The sequence below is a fragment of the Furipterus horrens genome, unplaced genomic scaffold (assembly GCF_987537825.1).
Source record: "Furipterus horrens unplaced genomic scaffold, mFurHor1.1.pri manual_scaffold_1, whole genome shotgun sequence".
NCBI lineage: Eukaryota > Metazoa > Chordata > Mammalia > Chiroptera > Furipteridae > Furipterus > Furipterus horrens.
The window spans coordinates 190,804,894-190,827,038 of record NW_028327171.1 but is presented as its reverse complement, the minus strand read 5'-3'; the positions used below and the strand labels follow the sequence as shown (position 1 = coordinate 190,827,038).

The 22,145-nt window shown below is 36.5% G+C and overlaps 1 protein-coding gene across 1 annotated transcript in view; it reads left to right on the top strand.

Moving 5' to 3' along the window:
- CATSPERT (catsper channel auxiliary subunit tau) overlaps positions 1–19,105 on the top strand; it is a 56,680-nt gene extending 37,575 nt beyond the window's left edge. The window contains 5 exon segments of the mRNA XM_090288043.1: positions 138–181; positions 10,770–10,850; positions 12,516–16,019; positions 18,799–19,026; positions 19,028–19,105. Of these exon segments, the coding sequence (XP_090144169.1) occupies positions 138–181; positions 10,770–10,850; positions 12,516–16,019; positions 18,799–19,026; positions 19,028–19,105 (3,935 nt within the window).
- Positions 19,106–22,145: the final 3,040 nt, after the last annotated feature.

Below are 22,145 nucleotides of genomic sequence, written 5' to 3'. Positions count from 1 at the left end.
AAACAGGTTGTTTGACTCCAGAGCATGTGCAATCTTAATGGCCATGCTACACAATCAATTGTTAGAGACTTGTGTAGAGCATATTTGTCAAATGCCACGAGGCCCTACTTATTTATATAATTAAAATTTTTTTCCAGATAAGACCTATGGATGGCTAAATACAAATAAAAAAAGAAAATCAGTAAGTAGACAATATATACTTTAAAAACCATTGCTAACATTTTACATTATTTTGAATTAATATTTTATTTTTTATCTATTTTATCATTTATTATAAATGTATAGATTATTATAAAGCAATATAAATATAACATTAGCTTTAGCAGATTACACTATTGAATTCTTTACTTCTGCCTCCCCCAAAATACCTATAGTTTAATAAGCAACTCACAATATTACCAGGGAAGAAGCATAGACTATTTCTGTCCATCTGTTGTGGTTTGAACCATTTTAAAGAGCCATTCTCCTCATCCCAATTGCCCATTCATACTTGAAATTAATTATATTGGATTCCTTGCCTTGAAAATTTTTAATTGTTCAAGGTTCAGCTGTCTACATGCCAGGCTACCAGCAGTATTTCAGAAATGCAACAGGGCTTGGGAGGCTTGGGGGGTGAGAAGAAGAGAATGAAACACTTGTTCTACTTCATATTTTGCACTCAGTAGATAAGAACACGGGAGAAGATTCTAAGCCCCAAAAGAAGCATCAGTGCTTTTCCTTGCAGTTTTTAATGATTTAACTGCACTACAGTTCAAGATGATCTGTCTTGAGATTGGGCTTGACATATTGACTATGGCACCTCAGGTGATTTGGCACCAGAACAATATCCCACCCTTTATAACTGAGTGTGTGACCACAGCCTTTACAAATTTGGAGCAAGATATTTATCTCACTCATCTTTCTATTTTCTGGCACTTGGGACAATGGTATAAAGTAGTCACCTGTTAGATGTTGTATTTTGTTATTTGCCATGTGTGTTTTGGCTTATTACTTTTACCACTAACAGTTTCTGTGTACCAACTGCCCTGTGACTTCCCCCTAAAGGTGTTGGTAGTGATAGGCAAATGCTCACAAGTATACTCTAAATATATTTTCCTACTCCCAGATATGCTACACGCCTCATTCCCTCTAGGATCAGCTGCAGCCAAGGCCAAAGGCCACCTGTGGGTGTGGGGAACTGCACTCCATGACTCCCCAAGGATCCAGATTGTGGGTATAAGGGCCTGGGGAGGGAGGAGGGTGTTCAACTCAGTTAAAACCCTGCAAATGAAGGGTATAAAACACATGCAGACACATACACAACATTTACATAATTGGTATACATAAGTTCACCACCCTAAAATATATGCAGAAGAAGAAAAGATAAATGAGAGAGAAAGGATAAAGAGGTACTTATCATGGCATTAGGGACAAGCACAGCAGCTAATGAAAGAGGAGAAAGGACAGCCTTCACATTTATCAACAGAATAGGAAGCAAGACGAGATCTTCTAATTCCTAACATAAAGACATCTCAATTTATCTTAAATCATTAATCTGATGTTGCTACTGTTTAAAGTAAAAATTGTTGTTATAAGAGCATTGAGTGATTAAATAACAGTGCTAAAGAAACCTACAAGTCCTCAGGGATTTTATATTAAAATGAAGATACCTTGGTTCTGTCAAGATGGAATAGCTCTATTCCTCCCAGGTATATGGGACAACGCTCAAGCCAACTGAGCAACCCATCCAGGGCTAAAGTAAACTTTTTAAATGACAGAATTTCCTGTATGAAGTCAATATTATATGCAATTTTCACTCTAAGGACAATTCAAGCATAACTTTGACATTACTATCTTATCTCTTTTCATGGGAAAATTAGCAAAGCCCTCATCCAGGTGTGACTTGAGAGGTTTACATTGTAGAGCATTTACTACCAATTGTAAAAATAGCAAATGAGAGTACATCAAAGTTAAAGACGTGCACATCAAAAGGAACAATTGAGTGAAAAGGCAACCTATGCAGTGGAGGGAAATATTTGCAAGTCATTTATCTAATAAAGAGTTAATGTCCAGAATGTATAAGGAACTTCTATAACTCAACAACATAAAAAGAAGTAACACAATTCCAAAATGGGCCGAGGATCTGAATTGATAATTCTCCAAAGAAGATATACAAATAGCCAACAAGTATATATGAAAAGATGCTCACCATCACTAATTATCAGAGAAATGCAAATCAAAGTCACAATGAGATATTACCTCATTAGCTTTTACCTGAAAAAGAAAAGACAAGTGTTGCAAAAATGTGAAGAAACTGAAACTCTTGTGCACGGTTCGTGGGAATGTAAAATTGTGCAGCTGCCATGAGAACAGTGTGAACTTACTGACTTCAGGTAGTGTGTATTGGTATTATACTTGGAAAGATGAGTAATTTAGGGCGCTTATAATACTTCTAACCTCTTTATAATTTTTCTCAGTTTTATTAGATAGTACTTTTATTTTTCTAATGGTTATCTGTAAGGTTTTAAGAACTATATTTAAAATATTTCTCAGTATGTAAACCAATGGACATTGTCTGCCAGTTTCCTCCTGTGAGTGATGAAAAAGATTTTTTTAAAAGATTTCATTTTCCTATCTCCTCCATCTACTACATTTTGGTTATTTATATGTTGTAATTCCATTGTCAAGGTTTCTAAGACTTACATTCTGTTGTATTGTTGTAGTAAAATATTCCATGCTTTGTTTATACATTTAGTATATTTTAAATCCAAGAAAATTCATTTATAAATTATTGTAATTTAAATATTAATCATCACTGAGCCAAGTAGTGTATATAATAGAGCCATGGAAAGTACATGTCACACTTCTGCTTCTAGCTAAGATGGAGTTATAGGGACCTGATTTACCTTTCTGCTTTAAAAAACAAGCAACCTAGAAAAAATGTATGGCAGAGTGGTTTCAGACATTGCAAAGAAGGCAGCATAAGACTGTGATTTCTTATAGAAAGGGACAGAGTGAGCCTTTCAAGTGCACCAATTTACTCCTTGAAGGCAGCAGACCCCTGAGGGGGAACCAAAACGGAGCTTGGAGTTTTCATTGAGTTGAGGGAATAGAGATTGGGTTTTGGTGATCAGAGGCAGAATTTGTGGAGTAGAGTACCAAAGAGGAAAGGGTTATAGAGCAAGAAATCTCTAGATAACTGTGAAAGAGTTCCCTTTAAATCTCTGGTTGAGTATTGATCTGGGGACAATAGAAAGAACCAGTGGAAAGGATTAAATAAAAAATTCTAGGGAAAATGTCATTTTCCCATATTCCAGAGTGGAAGAACTCATAACAAATGTGAAAGCAAGTAGAAAGCCATCCCCTTAGTAGAGAAGCTAAGTCAGTCCTACAATAAAGGCTTCTCTGGACAATGCCCATGCCCACTAATAAAGCCTAAAAGCAAGCTCAGCTGATTCCAAGTAACTTAAATGTGTATCAGAATAAAATCAGACACCCTATTAGAGAAGAAAACAAAAGCTAGCAACCAAAAATGTAAAATTCACAATTCTAAACATCAAGTAAAAAATTACAGACATGCAAAAAAGCAACAAACTATGACCTGTAATGCAGGGAAAAGTCCTAGAACAATAGAAACAGACCTAGAAATGACAGAGAAGATGGAAATAACAGAAATTGATGTTAAAAGAACTACTATATAGTTCATGTGTTCAAGAAGGCAGAATAAACATGAGCATAATGAGATAGATGGAAGGTATGAGTAGATCAACTCTAATTTTTAAAGATGAAAAATAGAATATCTGAAATGGATCAAAAACTTTATGGGATTAATAGCATATTAGATGTTGCAAAGGGTAAGACCAATGGACCAAAAGGCAGAAACTATACAAAATAAAGCACACTGAGAAAAAAAAAAATTTTTTTTAAACAGCATCAGCAACTTGATTGAAAATACCCAGTGGTATAACATATATGTAATTGGAGACTCAAAGGGAGGGGAACTGAAAATATATTTGAAGAAATAATGGCCAGTTTTTGTTTTTGTTTTCATTTTGATGAAAAACTATATAAACTTATAGATTCAAGAAGCTCAATAAACCCCCAAGGAGAATAAACTAGAGAAAACCATGCTAAGACATATCATAATCACATTGCTGAAGAGAAAACCTTAAGTCAACTGATGGGGAGTAGGAAGGGGAAGGCATCAAATATAAGAACTATATAGGGGTTCAAATGTAAGAATTATGGCAGACTTCTTGTTAAAGACTGCAAGGCAGAAGACTATGGAATGTTATCCTCAAGGTAATGAAAGGGCAAAAAATAACAACCTAGAATTTTTTAACCAGTGATAACATCTTTCAAAATAGAAGGTAAAATAAATATCTTAAACAAAAGCTGAGATAATTCATCACTGCAGAGCCACCACATGCAATTTTAAAGAGGTGTGATGTCTACACAATGGTGGACTAAGAAGCTCCAACTTCTTTTTGCCCTGAAAAACATCAAAAAAACAACCAGAAGTTGTCTGAACTAACTTCTTAGGATCTCTAGAAAACAATGAAATGTTTCAGCAACCAAGCAAAATACCCAATAAATAAAAAGCCATCTTCAAAATGGCAGGAATGTTTAGTGGCATTTGCACTCACTCTTGCTCAGTCTCCTTCCAGGATGACAGCACTCTTGTTCTTGAGCAGTGGCAGCCCAGTTCCTTTCATTGAAGTGGAGTGAACACAGTGGACCTTATTTGCAAATTATTATGTGTGTGTGTTTTAACCAGATTGGGGGATACTTGAAGGACTTGGATCATCTCTGTCTCACAAAACTTGGAATGCAGATGGAAACGCAGTGGGCACTGGTCATGAACACAACAAGGAAGCTGCAAAACTGCAGATACTCAGGTTAAGAGATTCTGGGTAGAGAAACACAATACACTATCTTAAGATCTAGAGGAATTAGCTTTTCATACACAGATTGAACTTTTTACTTGTTACAAGTCTCTTCGGATTGTTTGTTTCTTCTTGAGTCAGTTTCGGTAGTCTGGCTCTTTTAAGGGATTCGTCCATTTCATCTAAGTTATCCAATTTGATGGCTATGTGTCAACTGCTCATGGTACTCTTGTATAACACTTTATATTTCTGTAAAATTGGTAGTACTATCTCACAGTAATTTCTGGTTTTAATAATTTGAATCTTTCCTTCTTAGTCAATCTAGCTAAAATTTTGTTAATTTTGTTCATCTTTTCAAACGACCAATTTTTAGTTTTGTTGATTTTTTCTTTTCCTTTCTGTTCTTTATTTTATTTATCTCCATTCTAATCTGTATTATTTCCTTCTGTCTTCTGTGTTTCATTTGCTCTTCCTCTTCTGTTTCTGGAAGGTGTAAAGTTAGGTTGTTGATTTGAGGTCTTTCTTATTTTAATGTAAGTGTTTACAGCTACAAATTTCTCTTAGTACTGAATTCATTGCATCCCATAAGTTTTGGCATATGGTGTTTTTGCTTTAATTTGTCTCAACATATTTTCTAATTTCTCTTGAGATTTAGCCTTTGACCCATTGATTGTTTAAAAAATTTTGAATTTCTACATATTTCTGATTTTGGTTTTTTTTTTTAATTTTTAAAGATTTTATTTATTTATTTTTAGAGAGGGGGGACAGGAGGGAGAAAGAGAGGGAGAGAAACATCAATGTGTGGTTGCCTCTTGCATGTCCCCAACTGGGGCCCTGCTGCAACCCAGGCATGTGCCCTGACTGGGAATTGAACCAACAACCCTTTTGTTCTCTGCTGTTTAATCCACTGAGCCACACCAGCAGGGTGGTTTTTTCTATTTTCTTCTTGGTATGTTAACAATGGCTGGACTTTTTCTGGACAGGCCTTGTATTTCAGGCAGCAAGAAGGAAAAGGAGAAGGATTAATCAGGTACCTGTCACCTGAGTCTGTCTGCCTTTGTTATAAGATACTCTCTTTGAAGCTTCTCCCAATAACTTACAATTATATGTAGTTGGCCAGAACCTTGTCACATGGCCACTCCTGTCTTCAAAGGAGGCTGGCATATTTGACTTTTTTTTAGGCTATCCCCTTAACAATTTTTAGGTTTTTGAGATAATATGTATTTTGGGAAAGGCAAATATCAGTCTCTGTCACAGGGTGCAGGAGCCTAGTTAGGAGACTATTGTTTGGAAAGAAGATGGTGGGTTATACTACAGTGGTAATGGAGTTAATGGTGAGATGTGATTGAATACTTGCTATATTTTGAAGGCAGCAGTCACAGGGTTTAATGCTGGATTTGATAGGGAAGCAAAAAGAGGAGAAAAATAAAAGGTAACACTCAAGTTTCTGTCCTAACAATTCAGTAGATAATAACACTATTAACTGAGATGAGGAAATATAGAGAAAGGCCAAGAGTTGTGGGTTTTTATGGTGGAAGGGAAGCAGAGTGGTAATCTATAATACTATTTTGTATACATTGCATTTGAAGCACCTGTTATCCAGCTAAGTGGAAATCAATGCTTTTTTAAAATATCTCTGAGGATACTATTTAGATTCTTTTCCAAGGGTCACCCTCCCTCTACCCAGATCCCTCAGAAATATCTCTATTTACTCTGGAGTTAGTCGGTTTGTTCTTATTGATTCTTCCCTGACATGTGTTGATATTCTTCTATGTCCGATGAACTTTGTTGACTCGTTTTATATTTATGAATAAAGGAATGAATATGCTGACTGCACAGGTATGCTCTGTGCCACAGGCAGGCTTCCCTGGAGGATGTGTGCGATGGAAGAGGGCAGGCAGATGGCTGGGGACCCTACAACGTTTCCGAGGAACCAATGTGTTTCTCTCCTGAATGGATCTTCCTTTCCTTCCTTCTTATCCCCATTCAGTTATCTGATGTGGAAATGTGAGTGACAGCAAGCTCTACACTGCTTCTCTGTAAAGGCTCAAAACTCATAGAGGATCTCCACCTACACAGGCACTTATTCCTTAGCAGTTTTTTTGATGTTAGGTCAGTGACTGGGGAAGGCAATGCTGCCAGCAATGTGTGCTTTGTATGCACCGAGAAAGAGTGGTGATGGGGAAGGGTCCAAGTGATCCAGCTGTTCCAAATACAGCTCTTTCATTGGTAACGATGACAATTGCACCATCATCTGACTTGCTTTGCATTTTCAGACCTCGAATGCATGACTTCTGTTTTAGGCTCCGGTTTTCTTGATGGGGATTTCCCATTAGGTCAACCCAATCTTCTTTCATATTTTCTGAATTTTTCTCAATGCTCTGGATGCTAGTGTCTCACCTTACTGATTTTCAGTATTACCATGCAATAATATATATATTATTTTATGTTAATTTACTTGAACCTTGAGAGGTAAGAAAGAGTAAACCTACCTGTTCAGTTTACTATCTTGAAACTCCTGTATCAGTTTATTGTCCTTTTCTGTCTTCCTGAGATGAATGCCTAGAGCATTTCCCTCCAGTCTAACTGTACTGGAGTTTTTTATTCATGAAAGTATTATATGTTTATCTAATTAATAATACAGAGCTTAACAGAGTGAAAGTTAATAGTGTTCTCTCTCCTCTCCTCCAGAATTACTACCTTGAGAGAATAATGTTAGCATTTTGTATCCTTTCACAGATTTTTCCATGCTTATATAAAAGGAGAGTTTTGGTCTGTTTTGTGCTTTTTGCAAAAATGAGACCATATTTTTCTACTACTTTCTCATCACACATATTTTATTTATTTTTAATTTGTCTACTAAGTTAATTTAAAGCAATAAACTTTCAAATGTTAGAATTTCAGAGAGATTTTGGGAAATTCAAACAAAATGAGCAAAACAGCTGTGGAAATGTATGAGCTGTATTTCAAGAATTCTGAACTAGACACATTTTCCTGGAAGAGAGAAACTATGGTGGGGAATATTGAGAAACTTGCAGAAATAATTTAGAGTCAGTGTGTGAGGGCAATGAATAACAGCAAAAGTGGGAAGCCCTGAAGATATAAAAATATGGTCATGTTATTTCTTAATATTAATGAACACTTAAATGGATGAAAACTAGACTTTTGGTGGTGAGTACACTATAAGCATATACAGATGTCGGATAATGTACACCTGAAACTTACATAATATTACAAAGCAATGCTACCTCAATTTAAAAAGATACAATTTTTTAAAAAGTATTTCTTATGAAAACATCATTCATTCAATTGTTATTTCAACTATTTGATATGTAATGGGCCCTCTAGGGACTAAAGGAGAAAATGTATAGGAAAGTGGCAGTGGTGTGTGCTGTATGTATGTACCAAGAGAGAAAACAGTGTTGAAGAAGGGTCCAAGGATCCAGCTACAGAGCATTCTACAAAGAGATGGAGTCAAGTTCTCTTGGGATGAGCGGGTACTGTGGAGGCACATCACGATGCTTCCAAAGCAACATTCTCCCTCATTGAAGTCTTGATTATCTGGTGGAAGGAGCATCAGATGAAAATTTAGGATACTTAGGATTAGGCTTCTAATCATTTGGGTAACTTGAAGCAACAAACTTCAATTTCAGATTCTTGTGTAAAACAAGGAGTAGTGCTGAATTCTCTCTAAAGTGCCTTCTATCTCTAAAAGTTCCCTGGATCTGTGATTCTGTAATTGTTCCTATAAACCCTGATTTAGCAACAAGTGCTTTCTTAAGCAGTGTTAAGTACCCATTTAACAATTACAGGCTGAGAATCGTTGAAAATGCTATTTCAATGTAATATCAGATGTCATTTGTTATATAAAGTATTTCACAATCTTTTAAAGTTAGATTACAATTTGTTCTGACAATTCTGTTTTCTACTTTTGTTTCTGCTTGAAGTTGTGCACATCGTTTTGTTTTTTTTTCAGATTTAATGTGTTTTATTGATTAAAATATTACATTTGTGCCAATTTCCCTTCCCTCTGCTCCCCTCCACCCGGTGGCCCCCCTCCCTCCAGTTGTCCCCCTCTTTTAGATTATGTCCATTAGTTGTGCATACAGTTCCTCCCAACCTCTCTCCATCTATTCCATTCCCTCCTACCATGATCCCCAATTCCTATATCATCTCCCTCCCTCTCCCCACTCCCCCTCCCTGTTGACCTCCCCCCAATATGCTTCCCGTACCCACAGTTCCTTTTCCACTCTCGTTGCCTGTTTAGTTTGCCTTTGTTTCATCTCCCTAGCTTCTGTTTTTTAAACCAGTCCCTTTAACATCTCATATAACAGTGGTTTGGATCTAATGAACTCTCAGTTTTATTTTGTCCTGGAAACACTTTCTCTGTCCTTCTATTCTGAATGACAATTTCGCTGGATAGAGTATTCGTGGTTGTAGGTTTTGGATTTTCATTACTTTGAATATTTCTTGCCAGTCCCTTCTTGCCTGTAGGGTCTCCCTTGAGAAGTCAGCTGATAGTCTAATTGGGACCCCTTTGTACATAATTCTTTTCTTCTCTCTTGCTGCTTTTAAGATTCTCTCTTTATCTTTAATTTTTGACATTTTGATTATAATGTGTCTTGGAGTGGTTCTCCCTGGGTCCAGTCTCTTGGGAACTCTCCTTGCTTCCTGGACCTGCAAGTCTATTCCCTTCCCCAAGTCTGGGAAGTTCTCCTTTATTATATTTTCACTCAATTTTTCAAGTTCTAGTTCATCTTCCTCACTCTCTGGCAAACCAATGATTCTTATGTTGGGCCTTTTATAGCTGTCCCAGAGGTTTCTGATCCTCTCATTGTTGCTTCCCATTTCCTCTCGCTGCATTGGTTGACTGCTTGTTCCTTCTCGATATTCCAGTTTGTTGAAATGAACTCTGGATTTTTTTTCCTCACCATCTGTCTCGTATGCGGTTTTGTTCCTTTCGTTATGAATGTTTTTCGCTTCTTTCTTATCTTTTTCCTGCTCTTTTGTGAATTCTGTAAGCCACCTGATAACAATGGCCCAGAACTGAGCCTCTGACAGGTTTCTTATCTGTTCATCTGTCAGGTTCTCTATCTGTTGCCTGGTGAGCTGTGTCACTGGGATTTCTACAGTTGTCTGCCTCATTTTGACAGATGCGTTTTGTTTTCTTGGGCCGGCTGTAGGGGGCAGTGCCTGTGTACGCGTCACAAGTCAGCGACCGGTGCCTGTCTGCGACCTATTTCGCAGCCCTGTGGTGCTTTCTTTGGGGGCGGGGGTCCAAGATGGATTCACACAGTTATTCCGCTAGGAGACCGGGATCCGTCCTCCCGCCCCCCTGGGCCTCACTGTTCAAGGCAATGTGGTGGCTGCTCTCCCCAGCGCTGGGGTCGCGCACTGCCAGGGGCCCCACCGCAGCCGGGATTTCTTGCCGCCCGCCGCGGTCTCAGGTGCGATCGCAAACAGCGCTGCCCTCTTTAACTCTTACCTGCCCAAAGGGCGCCGCTGGTTTATAACTTCATATGTTGGGCTTCCGTGTAGTTTTATTTTCTGGAATTTCTAGTTATCCTTTGTTTTGAAGTAGTTGTATTCCTCTCTAGTTGTAGAGGGAGACCTAGCGTGTCCGTCTAAGCCTCCATCTTGGCCGGAAGTCTCCGTGCACATCGTTTTGATTTTACAAATTAAATAGGATAAATATTGCAGTATCAAGGAAGCCAAGATGATATATGTATGTGTCTCTATATATACAGATTTATTTTGATACTTGGAAAAGTATAGTAATTATGAGAAACTTATTTAGGTTTTAAAGATTTTTGTATCTTTAATATCTATTGAAAGAATAAAATTATCTTGAGAAATATCCTTTCATTACAAGCAGTCAGAAATTAAAACCTCTCTTTTTATAAGGTGGCTTTTTCACAAAAAGAATACACGGCACCACCTTTGAGGCCAGAGTATATAGAATTCAAACCAAAATATCAGGTGAGTGCTGAGTTATCCTATCACAATGCCAATTATACAAGGGGGATCCCCCAAACCTGAACTTACTTATAAAAAATTGTGTTTTATTCTTACATGTTTAAATTTCAGTCAACTTCAAAGTACTTTCTATTTGATATATTACATCTATAAAGATGTTTTTTTTCCACTGCTCAAAACAGTTTCTGAACTCATTGATTTGGATGCCTTTCAGTGCTTCTACCATTTTTTGTTTCACTTCTTCCACATAGGCAAAACATTTCCCTTTAAGGACTTTTTTCATCCAGGGAAACAAAAAAATGTTGCTCTGGGTGAGATCAAGTAAATAGGGAGGGTGGAGCACAGAGGTCATGCCATTGTTGGTCAAAAATTGCTGAACATTCAGCAAGGTGTGGGCAGGTACTCTCATAAATCACCCATCATGACATGGGCAAACGTGTTGAGTCTTCAAAAAACATTCACTGAGTCTGAACACAGCCTCTCACAACAACACCAGCTGGTGCACTGATACAGATGGGTTCCTAGAACAGTCACTTAGCAGGGGAAGCCTGTACTACAAGGGTCCCACCCTCCAGAAGAAAATTCTGGGTTTAGGTGGTTCCTCCTTATACTTAAATACTAGGTTTCTCTAATACATTATGCAGTTCAATGGCTCTAAAACCAAATTACCCATTAGAAGCACCAGGCTATGTTTTAAAAGTACCCATTCCCAGGTCGCACCTCTGACCAAATGAATCTCAGTCTGGAAACAGAGCCTAGGAATCTGTACTTCTCAAAAATCCAAAGGGAATTATTATGCTGTAACACAGATACCAACTACCATTTGAAAACCAGTTATAATGAATTGTATCCATTAAAATGAAGCTTGAACTACCAAGGTGAAATAAACAAACAAATTCTAGGCTGATTATTTCACATTTTCCTTTTTTCAATTGATAGTGTAGGAGTTGTATGAACAAAGGGTTTGAGCAAGAGACTTCCTTTTGAAGGCTATTTCAGTGGAAGATTAATCTGATCTCAGAGCCACAAAACTGCCTATGGATGTTACACTGAAATGTCACTATAATCTGGAATTTTGTGTACTGCCGTCTCTTAACCATTTTTGAGGCATATATATTATAGTATTCATCAAAAAGTAAGATTTTACTGTGATATGCTAAGGATTGAGTGGAACTCATCATTGTTGAAATTTTCAGATGATATATGTCCCAAATCATCCTTTAGAGAGTGTTTATGATACTTTTAATTGGACACAAAATACTTGGCATTTTAAAAAATTTCTTGCATTGATACTAAATGGTAAATACTTATATGGATAGAACTTAGATCCTGATGTTAGCCATTGTCTAAGCAAATGCAGCTAACACTGGAAATTGAATTCTTTAAAAAAAAAACAAAACTATTTGTGAGTGCCTTTTAATTATTTACAAATATTCCAGGTAGCAAAAAGCTCTTGGACACAAAATAGTACTAATTAGGAATTTGGAAAATTTCCATTAAAATTTCAAATATTTTAAAAATAATTAAAATTAGTCTTATCTTCATAAAGGTACAAGGATGAATAGATAAATTAACAGATTTCTCAAAGACAATTAGGTAAAAAATTTATTGTAAATTCAAAATAAATGTTACAGAATGTCTTACCTTTTTTTTTTTTTTTTTTAAATATTACAGAATTTCAACACCAAGGACAGTTTTGATCCTTTTCTAAGGAATATAAACAACAAAATGTCAGTCAGAAAAAGGAAGGACCAAGATATGTCTGAATGTAGAGACATTTTAAGTGCAGAGGTTATAGAACATGAAGACCAAGATCCTCCTTATCCAGCACATTCAAACACTCCAAGACCTGCGGATAAAACCTGGTCTCATGGTCTTGATATCAGCACAATAACAACTGTAGACGCTAAGAAAAAGTTAACCCGTGACCCTAATATCATCACAATAAATCCTTTAAGCACTAAGAATAATTTAACCTCTGATCCTCATATCACCACAATAAAGAGTTTAGACAACAAGAATAAGTTAAAGGAAAGACTACCAAATGTATCCTTACCAAACTTGGAAGGAGAATCATCACTGACTGAAAATGTGAACGTAAATACATATTGCTTATCAAAATCATTAAGTCTTACTTCCTACATAGAAATCTTAAAACAGTTAGTGGAGCTCAAGTCAATTTTAAGTAAAAATCTGCAAGACCTTTCAGAGAAATTATTTTCTAAACCAGAAGTTCCTGTGGACACTGACGCAAGAAAGAAAAGCCATAGTTCTCTACTTCTGAATGTTCATGAGAAACCACCAAGTAGTTTAGAAGATAAAATATTTGAAAAAATCCAAGATTTAAATAGCTGGCTTTCAAAAGGAGACATTTTGAGTTCAAAGTCTCTTGTAGACCCCATAATTAAAGATATTCCTGCAGTTTCAGCTTCAGAAGGTGGGCCAGGAAATTCTCCACAGGTAAAAAAGGAACTTGTCTCTGAAAAACACTTAGAGGCTGGTGAGATAGCTTTTCCAATTAAAAAAAAGAGTAGTTTCAAAAAGAAACATTTAGAAAGTGACATATCTAGCTCTAAACCAGGTCTCAGTGGCATTGCACGTAGCTATGATATAAAGCAATTATTCACTGCCCCAGACTTCTGCAAGTTGGAGATGGAAGAAGCATCAAGCGAGACACAGATGAACTGGCAGGATCAATGTTTTACAGCTTGGGATAGTTTATCTTCAGATTTTCTAGTTCACCGTGAAGAGAAGGATGAAATAGAATTGCCAGAGGCCAAATCTGTTACAAGCGAGATAATGCAAGCATTTTCTGTAGATGCTCTTTTAGAATCTGGGGTAATCAAAGTGATAGGATTAGATAAAGAATACCAGAAGAGTTCTATACTAGATACAGAGACAGCTTTTGCTGAAGAAAAGCCAAAGGATTCCATAGAGGATTATTCAGAAATCAAAAGCAAAACAATTTCTCTTTCAAAGCAGAATATAACCATTATTCCCGAAGAAACAACTCCTTTAAATAGAGTCGAGTTTATAGACAAAAGCCAAAATGTATCCCTACAAGATTCAAAATATCAGTCAACACCAGATGAAAAAACAGATTTGCCAAGTAGTGGTCAGAGGCTTGATAGAGAAGAAAATGATCTAAGTTCTACCTTAGAAAATTTAAGTAAAGTGTTAATGGGTAAACTTAATGAGTCGGATGTGCCAATGTTAAAATCCTTTTTCAAAGACATATTTAATGTTTTTTTAAAATATAATCAGTCTGAAAAGAGAAGACAACCAGAAAAAGAATTAGAAAGACTAATTCAACATCCTTTTCCATATAATGGAGAAGACCTTGAAAGAATTAAAGAGAACTTTGATAAAGCAGACAGATTAGACAGAAAACCTAGTTTGAATCCAAAGCTGTGTGTGTTTCTAGAAGCACTCTCAGAGTCAGAAATAAAAAATTTAAAATCTGAGTTAAGTAAACAAATCCAGCATTATCTTGTAGAAAGACTTTCAGAATCAGGATATATCACTGAAGAGGACTTACCAAAAATCTATCAGAACCTGTATTTGATGAATGAGAGAGCAGAACCAAAAGGGCAAGATGTTTTTCTGGAGAAATATTCAGAAACTGTAAAAGAAATCGTGTCTTTTGTAAATAATTTCAATCATCATTTCATAAACAAACATTTGGAAATAAAGTTGAAATCTTTTTCAAATGAAATTCTTCAAAACTATTTCCTAAAAAACCTTTCAGAAAGCAGTTTATTTAAAGAGACAGAATCTGAACCTATGCACTCAAACATATCTTCTCTGAGAACTAACAATGCTTCAGTATCTTTTCACAAGTTAGGACAAGATATTCCAAAAGGGAGTTTTGGTAGAAGGCTTGAAATAAACATGAAATACTCTTTAAATAAATCTCTGCAAAACTATCTTATAGCTTCATCAGAAAATGAACTATTAAGTCTAAAAGCTGATTTAAGCAAATACCTCCAGAAACTTTTTATAGAAAAACTTTCAAAATCAGGGCTAATCACTGAAAAGCAATTAGAAGGAATAAGCAACCATATAAATTTGACTAGTTCTAGTTTCACACCATTAAAATGCATAAAGCCAGATTTATCGTTTAGAAATGAAAGTCAATTTATGGAGGAGCATTCAGAAAAGCAAGATAAATATTCAGAAATTGTTCATAAAGCCACTTTACAAAAGTTTTCTGAGGATAGAATTGTAGAAACAGAATTGACCAGAAAGGAAGAAAAGGGGTATTTTCCTTTACAGAATATTAAAAAAAATCTATCAATAATTAATGGACAGAAAAGATGTTATTCTAAAGAAGGCGCTAACACACTGACTTTAATTAAAGTACAACCTGCTTCTGACAAAAATACCCAAGCAATTCCATTAAAGAAGTCATCAGAACGACTTACAGGTACAGTCCTTAAGAAACAAAGGAAAGGACATGGCTTCATGCAGCTTCCTCAAGCAGAAAATTTGGATTTTAAAACAGAGATTCAAGACCCACATAGTTGGAATGGTAAATCAAAAATAACTCAATCAAATGCTTCCTTTGAAAAGACACTAAAAATGAAGTCCCTTGAAAAAAAAGAGCATAATGACATCTACAAATTGGTGGTACAGGAAAAACCTGAAACAGTGTTGTCACCGTATCCTAAAATTCCTTATTGCAGAAAGCCAAATGAAGATGAAAAAGGCATTAATGAATTCACTTTTCCTTCAAGGCAGAGTAACACTTTAATTCATTTCAGTTCAGAGGCTGGGGAGAACCCAAAATTAGAAGATCAGTTTTGTCAGAGACTGAAAGGATATAATAACAATAATAAAAAACAACATTTAGTAACATTTGTACATAACAAAAAAGAAATACAAGCTCTTTATATAAAACCAAGTGAAATTTGCAATGACAAATGTGCCAACGCCCTTAAATCACAATTGTTTAAAGTTGTGGGAGCTGAGAAAAACTCAAAACCATCCTTCTTTCCAGAAGTATTAAAGAGAGAAAATCTAAAGCACAAGGTTCGAAAAGAAAGAGACCATGTCAACAAACAAAAAAAGTCACTTAAGATAGTAAAGATCCTACCAACCACAACGCCCACCATGAGAACTCTAAGGAAATCTGTTCCAAAGACCTTGCTTTGTTGGACTGCAAGAAGAACTATACATGTAATCATGTTTTACTAAGTCTTCTACCTCTGCATTTTGCCAAGTTCTGTAAATAATCTAATTTGGGATATGTATACCTGCATGCATGTGTGTGTGTAACCCTCATTGCCCCCTGATGTACATACCTCCAAATTTAAAAAAATCTGACAGTCAGATATCACCTCACCTGATTCAATATGCAATAAAAAAATCAAGGAACTGTTAACACAGAGAACACCTTTGTATAAAATAAATTAAGGGTGCCCCCTCTAGAGTATGAATTAGAAAAAAGCACCCTTTCCTCTAGGAAAATTCTGCAGGCTGACCCAGCCTGGAGCCAGAGCACACAGCCCTGTCTATGGAAAACCAGCTGGATTTCAGCCCCAACTTAGTTCTGAGCCAGGGACTCTTGTTCAGGCCCAACCTGTATGGCCATTGGCAGTTGGCTGCATACTATGGAAACACAGCTGGGTTTTGTTTTTTTTTTTCATACCGATGTAAGTATAAACATAAGAGTTTTTGTTTTTTTTTTCAGGTCACTGAACTATCTGTTTCAGTAAACAAAGATAATATGTGTCAGTTAATTTGCTAAGCATTAGGGTATGAACTGCAAAATTTAAATTTAACTTCTACTCTTCTTTTACCACCACCCCACTGCTATATTTGTGTGCTGACAAACTTGGGAATTCAAATCTATTTTTTTGATATTAAATAAAATAGAAAGGTAAATCTACTAGACTTTATATAAACCATTCTAATGAAAGTTAAAATCTGGGAATGGAAGGGACATATTTTAATTTTCTTGACCACTGCTTTTATCTGTTGGTGTATATACATAGGCGTGACCTGCAATTGGGGAAATAATACATTCTAAAATGATATTATAATTTGATGTGCATAATTCTGTTTTTGAGAAAATAGATCTAATTTCAGAATAGATGAATTTCTATAGAAAATTGATTTTCTGTAGTAAAGCAAATATTTAGCTTTAGTAAATAGTAAAGCAAATTAGTAGCAGGGTAACTACTATTAACATAACTTACACTCTCAACTTTGGATTTCTCTTTTCTATCTAAATTCAGTAACTTAGTATCGAATGAGTGAAGGTTTGTGCACACTAGGAATAGAAAAAAGATGGATTTATAGTCTTTGGAAAAGAAAGACTTTGTGAAGTTCCTTTAGACAAATGGAATCATTAATATCATTTTAAACAAAACAAGAAATTGTTTTTATGTTGTATGTTATGAGATTATAAAGGATTTCAGAATTTTTATTCTAAGAGTAAGGGAGATAGAGTTATCTTTATTTCCCTCTGTTAAACCAACAGTACCTAAACTTTTCTTTAGTGTTTTTGGCAACAGAGAACTGCATGGTAAGAGGGGATTTTTCAGATCATCAGAATGACTTGCTCACCTGATTCTCTAAAATCTCCCAAAAGGAATCAAAACACAAGACTGAGAAACTGAGTTGTAGGAATATCCGGAAAAATTACCATTGGCGTTGGTCTCCATTCACTTCCACTGGAACTCTAGCAATCTGTTACATCTACTATGAAGCAAAAAGTTATATATTGCTCACCAGTGTAACAGAAATTCCCTTAATAATATGCCTTACCTAACTGCTCTCTGTATGTAAGAGGGAGGAGGAAGAATGTTTCCTTGCCCTCTGCAAACCGAGGCAAAAATGTAAAGTAGGTAGTATTTCTTTACTCTTAATATGTCCTGTTTTGTAGATCTTCTCTTTATTGCTGTCTAATTCTTCATGCTGCTGAACCTCCCCCAACCCTCCAATTCTAAATCCACTTCCAGTTTCTCTCCAAATGAAAGCAGTCCACTCCTTGGGTGTGGCCATCTCTGTGAAGTGTTGAGACAAGCTGCTTAAACTGCAGAGGAAACTAATTTGAGAATGACTAATAACTCCATATCATTTTATGGGTACTCATGGATTATATATCAGTAAAACATAGCCATAGTATAAAAAATGTGAAAAGGAAAACAAAGCTCATAATCCTACCACCCTAACACAGCTACCATTTTTAAAAATTATTTTTTGTATATATCTTTTAGTTACTTTCTTGAATGTTTTGTTTACTCGCAAAATGCACATGAAATTTTTTAATATAAACATAACCATATTTTTAGATGCCAGGCTCTGTGTGTATGTGCATGTGTGTATTAAAGATGTTTATTAACTTTTAAGGAGTGAAAGTTTAGATAATATAAATAGTAAAACATGAGTTTATAATTTTTATACTTGGGGATGAGGAAGACGTTATTTGGAGGAAAAGGATTATAGAATAAGCTGTTTGGCTTTGCCTAGGAGTCTGACCTCTGAGGACAGCTGCCCTAAATTTATCTGGTTTCAAGCTTTATATCTTCTATCTCTTGAAATAACAGATCCTTTGAAACAGTAAGTTTTTTTCAAAAGCACGATTTCTATAGTATTGTAGTTTCTAATGAGTGGTATTGGGTATAGGGTCCGAATTTGCATATAAAACATTTGATGCTCTCATTTTTCTCTTTAACTGTTGATATGACAAACTTTGGTCCTCATAAATTTAAAATATACTTTTAAAAAATTTAATCTTTGTTGTATATTTTCCCATTACCATTTAGTCTCCTTATACTCCTCTCCCCCCAGCATTCACCACACTGTTGTCAATGTCCATCAGCCCTTTTCCCTTCCTGCTCAATCTCTCCACCCCCTACCTCTCGGCCTCTCCTCCCCCACCCCCCAGCTGTCAACCTGCTCTCCGTCAGAGGCCTAACTCACCAACTTGATCTTTTATTTTAATATTTAGGATTGTTCGGATAGATTTGAGGATTCACCTATGACCTCTTTTCGGCATCTTGAAAAACTGAAATCAAGAGCCAGGCTTTTAGGAAAGAGCCCAGATGATAGCCATGATCGAGTAAAACACTCTGCAAGACCGTATACTGCTCCAGAGGTTAACAAACGACGGGAAAGCTACACTGGAAAATTTCCAAGTCCTCGAATGGTTTCAGCAGGCTTAGTTCACTTAAATGATAACAATCCCAGATTATGATATCCATAAAACACAGCCAAAAAAAAAAAAAAAATGTTTGCTCGTTTGTGATATTACCTAATTGTTAAAGAGTTCAGAATGATACGGGACGCCAACAGTCAGAATATTATTTCTCCAATTAACAAAATGGTTTGGAGATCTGTCCTTTTGTGTGATAGAAGTCAGCAACCAAATTTCATCTTGTCAGAACCATTTTGTTTTAATTAAAAATGAAAAGAAACACTTTTTTGGTGTAAATGTGTTTTTGTTTATGAACCTTCAGGAACAAATCCAGAAATATGTATTGTTCATATTTATTAGCCAAGTTGTATTCCCTGTTTTCCTCTTCCTCACTATGTAACAATATCACTCCAATTCATAGTTCTCTGATTTCTCAAATCTTTGTTATGCTCTAAATTATTGCTGCCCACCTAGTTTTCAGGTTCTGTATTTGCAGTTTTTTAGCCTTTTACTCTTCAGCTTTAGTTATATTTCTTGATTCAACAAAATGCAATTCTCTAAACCTATAGAACTTGTTAATTTTAATACTGGATATTACATTTTACATTGTAAATATAACAAAGAACAGATTTAATAGTAGTTCCTGAGGCATGTCCTACACTATAGTGACTTACTTGAAAAACTATGAAAGGGCCTCTTTAATAACACATAACTCAAGAAGCTGCATAAAATTGCAGAAACTGTAAAAAAGTAACTAAACAACTTAGGATTTAAATCAGATTTCTGAGAATTGGTTCTATTCCTGTCAAGTACAGTATTTGGATCTGGTTCATTTTTGAGAAGCAAAAACTTTAATTTATAGAATTTTTGTCAGTTTGAATTTTTCTCCCACAAAACACAAACTATAGGGTTTAAATACATTGGCTGATGGAAAACCTAATTCTTGATCATTCATTTATTGGTATAATCAAGGTAGTAATTTTTATGGCGGGTAGCGGGGCAGAGACCAAGATTTTCTAGTAATCCTCAAAGTTGTACTTGTGTCAGTCAGTGTGTAACTAGTAAAACACATATAACTCTAGATTTTCAAGTAGAAGGAACACAGGGAATTGGTTCCATGAGTGATGGAATCAAGGCTAAGGTGGGGAGTCAATCCAGAGATCAGCAAGAGCAGAAAGTGCTACTACCCCAGAGTACTAAAGCCAGAAGATGGAGAATACAGAGTCACTGCCAGAGACATCAGAAGAAACAGGAGAGTAGGGGAAAAGGGTGACAAATACCATGCTTCCCGGCTCTCCTTGCCCTCTGATCTTTCACCACTGCCGCCCCGGAAACCAGAGTGAGGGTGCTCGGAAATGTACTGTAGTTCCCAGTGCAGCAGAGCAAGGGAAGAGTGGAGAAATGGATTTAAGAGCTAATAGGCAATTAATTGGCCAGCAGCGCTTATGAGGAGAACCATTGATCTGGATTGCAGTAAAGGAGGAAATACTAGATGGAAATTTCAAATCCCTTTGCCTCTCATTAAACTTAGTGGCAATACTGTGACACATTAAAGAGTTAAAAATTTCCTGCTTTGGAAATCTCTCAAATTTCCAAGTTCTTTTAAAAAATGAAAACACAAAATCTCATAACCTTTATTCAAGGTTGAATTTCTTAAATATTTATTAAATGTCCATAATATGCCAAACACTTGGCTAAACACTACAAATATTCTTATGAATGAGACAGTATTTCCAAGGAGTCCACAGTCTGTTAAGGACATACATACAGCAGTACTTAGAATAAGAGTTGTGTAAGCACGGTTTGGGAAAGTACCACAGAAGCCCGTAGGAAGGATTTTAGCTAAAGTGACTGCTAGCTTGGGTCCTTCAGAAAGCCAGTAGAGATGACTGGACAGGTGTGGTAGGCAGAATAATGACCTATCCATCCTAATCCATGGAACCTGTGAATACGGTAATTTACATGGCAAGGGATTTTGCAACTGTGACTAAATTAAGACTCTTGAGATGAGATTATCCTGGATTATCTGGGTAGGCCCAAAATAATCTCAAGCGTCCTTACACATGAAAGGCAGAATGGTCAGTGTTAGAAAAGATGGGATTGCTGAAACAGAAGTTGGAGTAATGCTGGCCCATGAAGCAAAGGGAGGCAGGCACTCTAGGGGCTGGAAAAGGCAGCAGATCCTCCTCCAGAGCCTCCAGGAGGAACATAGCACTGCCAGTCCATTTTAAACTTCTGACTTCCTATCCTGGCTGGTGTGGCTCAGTGGATTGAGTGCTGCCCTGAGAACCAAAGGGTCAGCAGTTCAATTCCCAGTCAGGGCACATACCTGGCTTGCAGGCCAGGCCCCCAGTTGGGGTGTGCGAGAGGCAACCACACACTGCTGTTTCTCTCCCTCTTTCTCCCTCCCTTCCTCTTTCTAAAAATAAATAAAATACTTAAACTTCTGACCTCTAGAACCATAAAATAATTCATGTTGTTTTAATGTTATAACAGCAATAGAGAACTAATACAGCAAGCAAGGAGCCTGTGGTGCAAAATTTAAGATATTCTCAGGGTAGGGCTATCAGTAAAGTATTGTTCAATACAATAGGTACTGTGATGGTTAATTTCATGTGTCCATTTGAAGGGGCCACATGGTGCCCAGATATTTTGTCAAACATTATTCTGGGTGTTTCTGTGAGGTCTTTTGGATGAAATTAACATCTAAATCTATAGATGAAATAAAGCAGATTGCCCTTCTTGATATGAGTGGGCCTCTTCAGTTAAAGGCTGGAGTGAACAAAATGTTGACCTTCCCCTGAGTAAGAGAACTCCTGCCTGAGTGCCTCACATGGGGGGCATCAGCTTTCTTCTGTCTTTGGACTCAACTGAAACATCAGCTCTTCGTGGGTCTTCAGCCTGTCATCTTTGAACTAGAACACCAGTGGTTCTGCTAGGTCTTGCTCCACCTTACACATCTTGGCACTTGGTAGCTTCCAAAATCATGTGAGGCAATTCCCGATATTACATCTCCTATTGGTTCTGTTTCTCTGGAGAATGGCAATACACTCACAGATCTGAGAGACCCTGCTTCGCAGTCTTCACAGTCCACCCTTTGCATTATACATTATCAGTGTTCCATCCAGATTCAGGAGAAACTCCTTGATGGATCCTTTGAG